The sequence below is a fragment of the Zingiber officinale genome, chromosome 1A, assembly GCF_018446385.1.
Source record: "Zingiber officinale cultivar Zhangliang chromosome 1A, Zo_v1.1, whole genome shotgun sequence".
NCBI classification, from domain to species: domain Eukaryota; kingdom Viridiplantae; phylum Streptophyta; class Magnoliopsida; order Zingiberales; family Zingiberaceae; genus Zingiber; species Zingiber officinale.
The window spans coordinates 10516656-10527275 of record NC_055987.1 but is presented as its reverse complement, the minus strand read 5'-3'; the positions used below and the strand labels follow the sequence as shown (position 1 = coordinate 10527275).

The window sequence follows — 10620 nt, the reverse complement described above, 5'->3', positions numbered from 1 at the left end:
GATCGATCGATCGATCGATCCAGAGTCTCGATCGATCGATCCAAGTGTTCGATCGATCCGAACATCTCCCAATCGATCGCGATCGATTGGGGCGATAAGCGCCGGATCGATCCGTGGATCGATCCAGCGAGTTTCGGCGGATCGATCCAAAGCCTCCCGATCGATTGGGAACATTCAATCGATCGGATCCGACCGTTGGCGCAGGCGATGGCTGCGGCACCTCTTCACCGATTCAACTCAGATCTTCACCAGCTCCTCCACAGCTTTTCCCAAGCTCGAGATCGCCAGTTCTTGAAGGTTCTTGGAGGCTCTTCCAAGTCAAGAGGCGGATCAAAGCAAGAAGAAGAAACTAGGGTTAGGGTTCTTGTACTCATTGTAAGCTTGTAAGCTTGTATTTCTTGTATCCCTTCCCTCTCTTCTTGTATTGAGTCTTGTAGGGCTTCTCCGCCCTTGGTAGTTACTATAAAGGAGAGGTTTATTTAGTGGAGGGTGTGTGTGTTGGTGTGGATCCTTGGATTAGTCACCTCTTGTGAGGTGGATACCAAGTAAACCAACCGTGTTAGTGTTGTGTGATTGTTTCTTTGTATTTCCGCTGCACATCTTTGAAGAAACAAGCACCGCCGAGCACCAAGCGAACGAGACGAGCTATTCACCCCCCCTCTAGCTACTTTTGGTCCTAACAAGAGTTATACTCTATCTCTTTAAGACGAATTTGCCCCGCACACGGTGCTCACGGAATACGACAATCGTCTCCTAAAATACAGCGACTTTTATCTTGCGATAGCAGTACTACAAATCGCAAGACCTCCGAATCGAGGAAGCTTCTTGAACTCTTCAATGCAAGAATACAATGTTTGCTTTGCTTGGAAGGAAATGAATGAATGAGTATGTGAGAGACTTTATTTATACATATGAAAAGGTATAAGAACCTTTTAGTTTAATTAGATTTCATCCATCTATTTCAAAATGGATGATGTAGATCGCATCCTTTCCTAAAAGACATACTACCTCTTCATTAGATACTCCATTTAATCTTCCAAAAGACATTTAAACCATTTTAATTATTTTTCATTTATAATTTCTAACAACTATGAGATACTAAACTTTTGAATCACCGTGAGCATTTTTGATGTATCTTAACAGCTGATAAAACCTATTATCTGATTCATCATAGTTCTTTGTTTTTAATTTAGAATCATGGCTAATATTTCACCAAACTACAATCCAACACGCTGGATGCAACCAAAATTTCCTCTACCATTATTGTCCATGAGAAACTACGTACCGAAGTTTATGATTAAAATGTCAGTGGAATAAAAACAAATCTCAGAGACTTAAGCATGCAAGTTATCCAAACAACAACCACACTTGATGGAGAAACCTGGCTGCATAAGAAACTCTTGAACATCAAAATCTGAAAATAAGACAGCTACGCAAAGAAGTTGCTGAGCAAATACGAGTCAATGCGGCAACCAAACTGCAAACCTTTCAAAATATAGTCATACAAATTTCCACAAAGCAACAAATCATATCATATGACCTAAGGAAAAAGGTCGACAAACGAAGCAATAGCCGCCAGCCCTGGGGCATCAAGTTGTGACCAAACTAACATAAGCATAAACTACCAGATGTTGGGGTCTAGAGAACCGATAGGGGTCGAAAATCTGGGTGACACTAACTGAAGGTACTGATGATATCTTTGCTTAATCATCAGCAATGGGGAGGAGGCTTTAATTAGCCAAAAATCAAAGCCGCCGTGAATACCACAAGCAAATCTAAGTGTTCAGAGAACCTACTACTACAATCAAGCCACAACTAGAACCTACAGCGTGGCCATGCAACAGGCAAACACCAAATGAATTCTTAGAAGCACTTCCGGTGGACAATTGCTGGACCAGACTCCTCGTACTCGCCCTTCGAAATCCACATCTGCATGAGTGTCAAATGTCAGCATTGAGATGTCATGTATTAAAATATCTCTAAAAGGATTGAGATTGCATATTAGTAGGGTGTACCTGTTGGAAGGTGCTAAGGGAGGCAAGGATGGATCCTCCAATCCAGACACTGTACTTACGTTCAGGTGGGGCAACCACCTTAATTTTCATGCTGCTAGGGGCAAGAGCAGTGATCTCTTTGCTCATACGATCAGCAATGCCTGGGAACATAGTTGATCCACCGCTAAGCACCACATTACCATACAAATCTTTCCTGATATCTACATCACACTTCATGATGGAGTTGTATGTGGTCTCGTGAATTCCAGCAGACTCCATGCCGATTAATGATGGTTGGAATAGAACCTCTGGGCACCTAAATCTCTCAGCACCAATAGTTATGACCTGACCATCAGGGAGTTCATAACTCTTCTCCACAGCTGAGCTAGTCTTGGCAGCCTCCAATTCTTGTTCATAATCAAGGGCAACGTATGCCAGTTTCTCCTTTATGTCCCTGACAATTTCCCGTTCTGCTGTTGTGGTGAACGAGTACCCTCTCTCAGTAAGGATCTTCATGAGAGAATCTGTGAGATCACGGCCAGCAAGATCCAACCGAAGAATAGCATGCGGAAGTGCATATCCTTCATAAATTGGAACAGTATGGCTGACACCATCACCAGAGTCAAGCACAATACCTGTCAAAAACACACCAATCAGCCCACTGACAAACCTAATATCCTTTAATAAATCAGCCATATCGATACAAACCCGTAGTACGGCCACTGGCATAGAGAGATAGAACTGCCTGAATTGCAACATACATTGCAGGCACATTAAATGTCTCAAACATGATTTGGGTCATTTTCTCTCTGTTTGCCTTGGGGTTAAGAGGGGCTTCAGTTAGTAGTATTGGGTGTTCCTCAGGAGCGACACGGAGTTCATTGTAGAAAGTGTGATGCCAAATTTTTTCCATGTCATCCCAGTTGCTGACAATTCCATGTTCAATTGGATACTTCAAGGTGAGTATACCTCTCTTTGACTGAGCTTCATCACCAACATAAGCATCTTTTTGGCCCATACCAACCATCACACCAGTGTGGCGGGGTCTCCCAACAATACTGGGGAATACTGCTCGAGGTGCATCATCACCGGCAAATCCAGCCTGTTTGAAATAGGCAACAGAAAAACACAAGAAATTTAGGTGGCTATGCCCAGAACTGAATAACAAATTTGAATATCAAAGAAAAAAATTAAATGTCAATGCCAAATGAATGACCTTGACCATTCCAGTTCCATTGTCACAAACCAGAGGTTGAATATCCTCAGCATCAGCCATTTTCTGTGAATCAGATCGAGTAATGAACACGAGCAAATCAGCAGTCACATCACAATAAACGCTATGTAAATGCTAAATTACAAAGCCTGAATTTAGTCAAATAAGGTCGGCAAATTTTTAAAAGCACACGCCCACCCTTTGCGTTTATATTCAAATCTAGATAGCACAGTCAAGGAATTATCAAATGTTAATTTTAAATATTTTAGGAGTAAGAAATATCTACATAGGTCCTTCGGGTAAGAATCCTAAATATGTCAAATTATCAGAGCAATCTAAAAAGGATTGAGAACGATTGCGCTGCCCTGGAAAAAGGTCCCTAAGCACCTAGTTTTTTGAGGTTGGCTCATAAATATTTCCCTGCCAAACTATCATTTACCTTATGGGAGAAGAGAAGCTAGATTTTCCTTAGGCCCAATCAACACAAAAACACAAGTCCTGAATCAAGACTATAACGTTTGGCGGTTAATTTCACTAGCACAAGTATCAAACCTAATTCACCGGATATCTCTTTTTAGCATAGTCAGAATTATTTCACAAAGAAAATTATATGTGATTGTGAATCGGTAAGGTTGACATGATCCATTTTCTCTGTTTAGACTATTGATCGAGTTCTTTCTTGGCTTCAAGATTTATGTTTCAGTCTGACACTAGCAAACAACTAATTACTGAATCCGCTCCTTTGACTACTAAAGAAGAACAGGATTGAACAGAAAGGATTTTTTTTTTTAAAAAAAAAAGTAAAATATGAAAACAAACGGATTTCTTTTCTGATTGAGCCAGCAATAGATTTATACTAAATTTAAAAAAAAAAAAAACAGATTCAACAATAAACTGATAAAGAAGATCATTAAAAATATATTATTTTTTCCAAGAAAAATTATGAATCCTGTCCGAAAGAAGATCAAGAGATCAAAACATGAAGGGAAAAAAAAAACAACCTTGGATCTAATACCTTACCCAATCTAATTTAAAATTAAACCTAAAACTCCATCTTCTTGAGAGAGAAACATCATTTTTAGTCTACTAATGAGTCAGATCAGTCCAAAAACGACCGGAGTCAAAACCACCAGATCCAGAAAGAAACAAAGGCGATCAACAGAAGAAGAATATATAAACCAGCGAGATCGGAAGAAGCGGAAACTGGATCTGACCTTTACCGAAGAAGGCGACTAGATAATCGGGAGGAGATGGAGCAATAGGAGACGCCAAAAACCGGGGAAATGGAAAGAGGCGAGGACAGTGGAATGCTGAGAGATGCGTCACTTTAATAAGGACAGATAGCTCGTGAATACAATAAATGAGAAGAAAAAATTCAAAACACGAGGGCAAGGTTGGAAAAATCAAGCATGCCCCTCCTAATTATTAAAATTATCAAAAATATGTTTTTTTTAAAAAAAAATAAAAGGTTGTAAGAGTAACCGTTAAAAATCAGTTTAAAACGTATTAAAATAAATCAGTTTAATTTAATCCAAATTATTATACATATAATGCTTTTATATAAAAACTCTTTATCAATTTAATCCATGATATCATGGTAGGCCATTCAGATTAATCCATGATATCGTGGTAGGTCATTCAGATTGTCACCTAAATATTCATTGTTCAAACTCTAATTACAATATATTTATAAGAATTTTTTCTTCAAATAGGAGGTTTAATCAAGACATACTGAATTTTGGAGGAAAATATGAAGAAAAAAAAAGAACTTTATTGTCAAAATAATGCTGATTGATCCTCCAATTTGTCCTCGCCATTACATCTGTTGTGTATCTACTCTATACGTATGATGTAACAATTCAAAAAGTAATACTGAAATTTATGTACAACATTTCTACACTAAATTTCCCGACTTTTACCTAAATAACATGTTTTTTTCCTATCTGTATCATCTTGTTTCATCTTTAGAAGTTCTCCTTGTGGAAGTGGAAACGGGTAGTGGTAGTATGGCTGAATTCTTGTGATAGATCTCTAAGTTGTTTTGTGAGCGCAGGGGATCCGCAGTAAAAGACACCTGCATACCACCTGTTAGGAAATAGAAATCCACAAAGATAAAAGTTCAGATGAAAGTTGAAAAAAAGTTCACCAATTCTAGCGGCTTTGTGAGTGTTAGCCAAATCAGAGAAAACTTTCCTCCAGTTTGGTCTTGCGAAGTGCGTTCGTATCTGTCATGAACTTGTAACAGATTATAAAGGAGCAATTTTATTCTTTTTATCAGAATTATGAGAAGCTTCATCTACCCGGCTTCCTGAGACGATATCGACACCGCTCTTTGCATGTTGGAGTGACTGGACCATTGCAATGAGGGTTGACCTTGCATCGCCTTCTTCATACACGCTTGTCAAGTAGTTGTGCATTTCTATGGCATTCTGTAAATTGAATCGGTTAGAGTCCTATGCGAAATGGAAGTATCACCAAAAGGTCAAGGAAGCAAGATTTGAAGTACGTTGTGGTCACTTTCAGCAACATCATTCATGACACCTTTGAACCATTCAAATGATCCTTGTTCCCTTGTTACCCAGTAGAAGTAAGCCCTTCCTGGGCCATTTGATTTGATGTTGCTGGGATCTGGGTTTTGCATTCTTTGCAAATCCTGCATGAACCATAAACAGGTTAATTGTCACATAAGATTTTGATTTTTTTTGGTGGAAGGAAATGCATATAACAATTAACATCTACTTCGTTGTTCTTTATATTGTTCAGGAGATCCTTCAGAATACTTATAAACGGCGTTGCACCAATTCCTAGTCCAATGAGCAAAAGAATATCGTATTTCTTGTAACTTTGAGCTGGAGCACCATATGGACCATCAATGTAGACCTTAGGAAATCTGAAACTAGATTATGTTACTCATTAAAGCTCGATGCATTGTATCAGGTTACTTTTAAGTGGCGAGTCACCTTGTGTCTTTGGAGGATTGCGCGTCTGCTACAACTGTGGTTTCGAGTCTAACTAGATTAGCCTTTTTTGAGGTAACCTGAGCCTCACAGACCTGTATCAAGAGATATATGTTTGATAATTCTCAGAAGTACTATACGCCTTCTTCAGCAATGACAGCTGCTTTCTAAATCAACTAACCTTTCCAAATAGGTTTCTTAGCTCAGTTGTCCAGTCACCCAAGGTTCGGATATGAACACTCAAATGATCATCTCCTGGTGCAGAGGTGATTGAGAATGGATGCCTGTTGAGATAAATTCGTAGATAAGTACAGAGATAATAGATAATCACTTCGTATTCATTCATTCTGAAGCTAAGCACATACCATTCAAAAGTTGAGACGTCAGGACATTTGACAAATAGGTACATTCCACTTTTGTATTTGAAACCTAGTGGCTTTTTCATATGTATTGAAAGAACATTACCTGGATATATTGCTGCCTGTGTGAAAGATACATGCAAAACTAAGACCTCAACTTTGCACTTCTTGCTTAGTGACAAGGTTATGGATATTGTTTGAGGTCTTGTAGAGTATGTTACCTTAACGATGCTGACAGCATAGCTGTTCTCACGGACAGTACGAATTATTCTCTCACAAGCATAAAATGATACTGGAACTGCAAGATACATCCATGTCTGTGCACATACATAGAGGAAACTTAGTGCCAAAATATCTACACAGAACATATACTTGGAGACTGTCGCACAATGAAAAAAAAAATGACTTACTGTCTTCTTGTACCATTCCTTAGTTAGGAAAATGAAGTACGAATGGATTATCAGAAGGATGTATGCAATAACCAGAAGATGATGAGCATACCAAAATGCATTGAACCCAGCTAAATGGTGGAGAGGTGATGGCAACTTCACCACACTCCTCCTGAAAGAATGTGTTGCTAGAGTGAAAGCAAATGCCATGATGAATATCATGAGAATACCAGTGACACCTGGAGCACTTTCTACCAGAGTCAGGTAAGTGGGTTGCTTGTAATTGAAATTAGGTCCCAGCGCGCTCATGAATTTGGAATTTGGACATGTAATTAGCCTAGGAAAATCACATGTTACATGTGCAAGGGTGTGCACTGAAGTTCCTATAGTTATTGCCAGCGCAATGGTCTGCAATTTTTAAACAAGCAACAATGAATAGATAAAAAAAATATCCATATTTTAGGTATGATTAGTATGGTGAAAGTTTGATACCTTGTGGAAGTTGATATTGTCATCAAATGGAATTACCGAGCTAAGACAAGTTGATCTGAGCCTTGTGAGGGTGTTGCGACAAACAGGGATGAGAATTAAGGCCATATTCAATTTCAGTGTCTCAGCGGCAGCTTTGGCTATGCAGACGCAATAACCCATCACTTCAAATGCTGCTCTACTTTTGTACTGGGCAAATTTCCATAAAGCTAGGACTATATTAAGTAGCAACCAAAACGAAAGAACCCATATCCTTTTCCAATTCTCATAAACGAAATCTACGGTGGTGGTGATCACTCTATTTATTGGATTTCTATATCTCTTAGGTATCATTGTTCTAGCAAGGGTATGTGAACTTTTGATTGTGTTCTCACTTCCTTGTGAGCAAACCATTCCTTGAAGTAATGTCTCAAGCTGCCAAAGCTGGGATAAATATTGAAAGCATTTCAAGTGAATCATGCATCGGAAGCCATTAGCTCATCATAAGTTAAGAAGTTTCTCCAATTTCGGATATTTCATTGAAAATGGAAACATGCCTCTGTACCTCAATATAGCCGAGGCCATCTGGGTCGAGTTCCTCCATTATAAGTGCTGCATAGGTTGCTGCATGATGTTTCAATTTCACAAGCTTGTTTGCTGAGGCACTCAGGATAATAATCTAAAATAAGGCATATTATTTATTCCACAGTGTAAATAACATTTAAACAAAGTTTTCAACATGTTAAGATATCGATCAGTTACCTCCTTCACTTCATCTTCAGATAACTTTCCATCACCATTCTTATCACACCTATTCATCAACATAGAAGATCGTGTCATAACTACGTTGGAGTGATCAATGATGTAAGAACATAAAACTGAAGCAGTGATTACATGTCAAAAAATATTTGTAACCGAGAATCAAAGTTTTGATCTGTCATTTCTTCCCAAAATTCTTTTAGTTCATCTTTGGCTATACCATTTTGTGGCTCCAAGTTTCTTCTCCTTGCTAAAGCAACAAATATCTCTTCAGCAAACTCCTTTGACTCTGCCATGCCTTGCATTTGGTAGTTGAAACAAAGATAATGAGAATTAGGACAATCAGAAATATCTGATACCTACAAGAATTTTTCAAATCTCTCAATCATGTAAGGAAGTAAGTTTTGAAGAGTATTCAAGTTCTATCCGTTAGTTTTCAAAAAAAATTGAAGTGCCTTCTCTTGAACAGGGCTTCAAACCGCCCAGGATAAAAGAAACAAAAAAAAAGAAAAATGCAAGTCTTATTCCTCCACATTTCTAGTTTAATTAACTAGCTTAAAGGCGCCATCTTTTCTGATTTGATTTGTATAAGCTTGCATTTGCTAGTTGCAGTGTCAAAACAGGCTATCAAGGAAAAGGTCACAATATGTTCATCCTTCAATTTAATCTTCAAGTGCACTGTTTGCGAGTCTTTAAAGTATCCAAATCGTACTTCATGTAAAAAAAGAAAACAGAATTGTTTGACTTGGAAGATAAATTCATAGGAAGACATTTTGTCTAATTCTTAAGCTCGAAATGCATGATTTACCTGAGTGAAAATTAAAATGTCAAATTCCTCTTCCTCAGGAGAACTTACTTGAATGCGAAGACAAATCCCTAGGGCAGACATTTTACCTAATCTACAAGCTCAAAATGTATGGATTACCCGAGTAAAAAAAAAATGTAACCCTCTTTAGCTGTAGGGCTTGTCGATCTTCATGCTTGATCCCTAACCAAAGATCGAAGAACTCACCGATGCAGCGGCCGAAATTCTCCTTTGGAAGCCTCCCATCGACGGCTAATTGCTCGAACCTCTTCTCGACGGCCTCCCACCCCCCGCTGCCGCCGGAGGTCTTGTCGAGGAATTGGAGCCCTCTGATCCCGGTCTGTGCGCGGGACGTCATCCGAGCCATCTTCGATTGGGGATTCGGCCTCCCGGCGCCGCCGGGGCTCTTGCGTGAGGAGCCGATACGGAAGGAATTCCCGAATCCGACCTTGGCGCTGGAGTGTCGGGAGAGGAAACTCCCAGTCCGGCGAGATGCATTGTCGGGAAGCGGATCGGTGGCGGGATCTGTTTGGTCGATGACGACGCTCTCGAGCTCATGGGCCTTATGGTCGCTGAGCGGGGTGTCCATGGACTGGCGAACCGTGCCCACGGTCGCCGGCGAGAATTTTGGTGGTGGTGGTGGTGGCTGTGGAATCGGTGGGATTGCCTCGGTCCTTTTTCTACGGCGTTCTCGGCGTTGCGTCCGTCATCGTGTTAAATTTGAGGATGCCGAGCCCGAGCGTTCGCCGGCTCGCCGCTGAAATTAATAGCCAACGAGCAGTGTTTTTAAATGGGTAATTTTTTATTTTAATTTATTCCGAAAATATATATATTTTATCGTGTTAGAATTAGTAAATAACTTTTTAATATAAAAATGAATTACATATAGTATCTTTGATTAAATTGAATTAGAAAATATAAATAACTAAAAAATATATTTTTAATGAAAATAATATTTAAATGAATGGCTGGTGAGTTGTTGTTACTCGCAACCACCTCACGTGGTCGCGTTAGTTGGATTCGGCTGCAATTTTTTCTCCAAATCCAGAAAGATTTGGAAAAATCTTAAAGGATATCTTATTCGTAATCTATCAAACAAATCATTAGATTATGTGCTATTATTATGCGATGAAAATCGTTTACGGCACAGTCGGGCTGGTGGTGAGGCTCTGCTGGCGACATGGTAAGTGTATCTACCCAACACGATACACTCGCAACCGTCGTACTTTTTTTTTAATTATTATTTTCAGTTCTTTTAGTAGGTTTGAATGATTGAATCTAATTCCACCAACTTAATTGTTTTTTTTTTTAAATAAAAAAGATAGATTAGAAGGGAGAGAGCGCACTTCTTCGATACCATTCGTCTTTAAAGTTGATCGCGAAACAAAGATATAATTTTATATTTTTTAAATTGACATTGACTATTTATCAGAGATGGTAAAAAATACGATTCATTTGTTCCAATGTCCTCGCTTACCTATCCTTAAGCTAAGGCATAAAAGAGATTATGCACCGGATTTCGATCTCAAGACCGCATGCTCATTAAGATGATGAATTTGATTTTATCAAAAAAAAATTTATTAATCACATGAATAAATCGAAAAATACTGACAAAAGGCTCATAATGGCAAAAGGTGTCCTCATCAATAAATCAATATGAAAGAAGTAAATTATGG

The 10620-nt window shown here is 38.9% G+C and overlaps 2 protein-coding genes across 4 annotated transcripts; both read right to left on the bottom strand.

Annotated features, from left to right (window-relative positions):
* Window positions 1-1454: 1454 nt before the first annotated feature.
* Window positions 1455-4549, bottom strand: LOC122017992 (actin-2-like). Its single transcript, XM_042575730.1, has 5 exons — window positions 4422-4549; window positions 3211-3273; window positions 2703-3096; window positions 2016-2629; window positions 1455-1929 (listed from the first exon to the last, which is right to left on the bottom strand). The coding sequence occupies exons 2-5, from the start codon at window positions 3268-3270 to the stop codon at window positions 1864-1866; spliced, it is 1134 nt and encodes a 377-aa protein (XP_042431664.1). The 5' UTR covers window positions 3271-3273; window positions 4422-4549; the 3' UTR covers window positions 1455-1863.
* Window positions 4550-4958: 409 nt separating this feature from the next.
* On the bottom strand, window positions 4959-9697 carry LOC122017972 (putative respiratory burst oxidase homolog protein H). Of its 3 annotated transcripts, none has more exons than XM_042575708.1 (15): window positions 9152-9697; window positions 8275-8437; window positions 8143-8191; window positions 7946-8059; window positions 7405-7824; window positions 6934-7320; window positions 6745-6840; window positions 6530-6645; window positions 6346-6448; window positions 6168-6259; window positions 5947-6103; window positions 5714-5860; window positions 5508-5636; window positions 5354-5432; window positions 4959-5281 (listed from the first exon to the last, which is right to left on the bottom strand). In XM_042575708.1, the coding sequence occupies exons 1-15, from the start codon at window positions 9531-9533 to the stop codon at window positions 5172-5174; spliced, it is 2544 nt and encodes an 847-aa protein (XP_042431642.1). In that variant the 5' UTR covers window positions 9534-9697; the 3' UTR covers window positions 4959-5171. The 3 variants fall into 3 exon arrangements, with proteins under 3 accessions (XP_042431642.1, XP_042431646.1, XP_042431654.1); XM_042575712.1 differs by having other exon boundaries at window positions 5947-6097; XM_042575720.1 differs by having other exon boundaries at window positions 8275-8428.
* Between the last annotated feature and the right edge of the window lie 923 nt (window positions 9698-10620).

Excerpts from the sequence above, each read along its gene's own strand:
- LOC122017992 (XM_042575730.1), bottom strand. The coding sequence starts at position 3,270 with ATGGCTGATGCTGAGGATATTCAACCTCTGGTTTGTGACAATGGAACT. Across the intron at positions 2,630-2,702 it reads TGCCAGTGGCCGTACTACGG|GTATTGTGCTTGACTCTGGT; the intron begins GTTTGTATCGAT and ends TGTTTTTGACAG. Across the intron at positions 1,930-2,015 it reads CCCTTAGCACCTTCCAACAG|ATGTGGATTTCGAAGGGCGA; the intron begins GTACACCCTACT and ends ACACTCATGCAG.
- LOC122017972 (XM_042575708.1), bottom strand. The coding sequence starts at position 9,533 with ATGGACACCCCGCTCAGCGACCATAAGGCCCATGAGCTCGAGAGCGTC. Across the intron at positions 8,192-8,274 it reads TTACAAATATTTTTTGACAT|GTGTGATAAGAATGGTGATG; the intron begins GTAATCACTGCT and ends GTTGATGAATAG. Across the intron at positions 7,321-7,404 it reads ACAATATCAACTTCCACAAG|ACCATTGCGCTGGCAATAAC; the intron begins GTATCAAACTTT and ends TAAAAATTGCAG.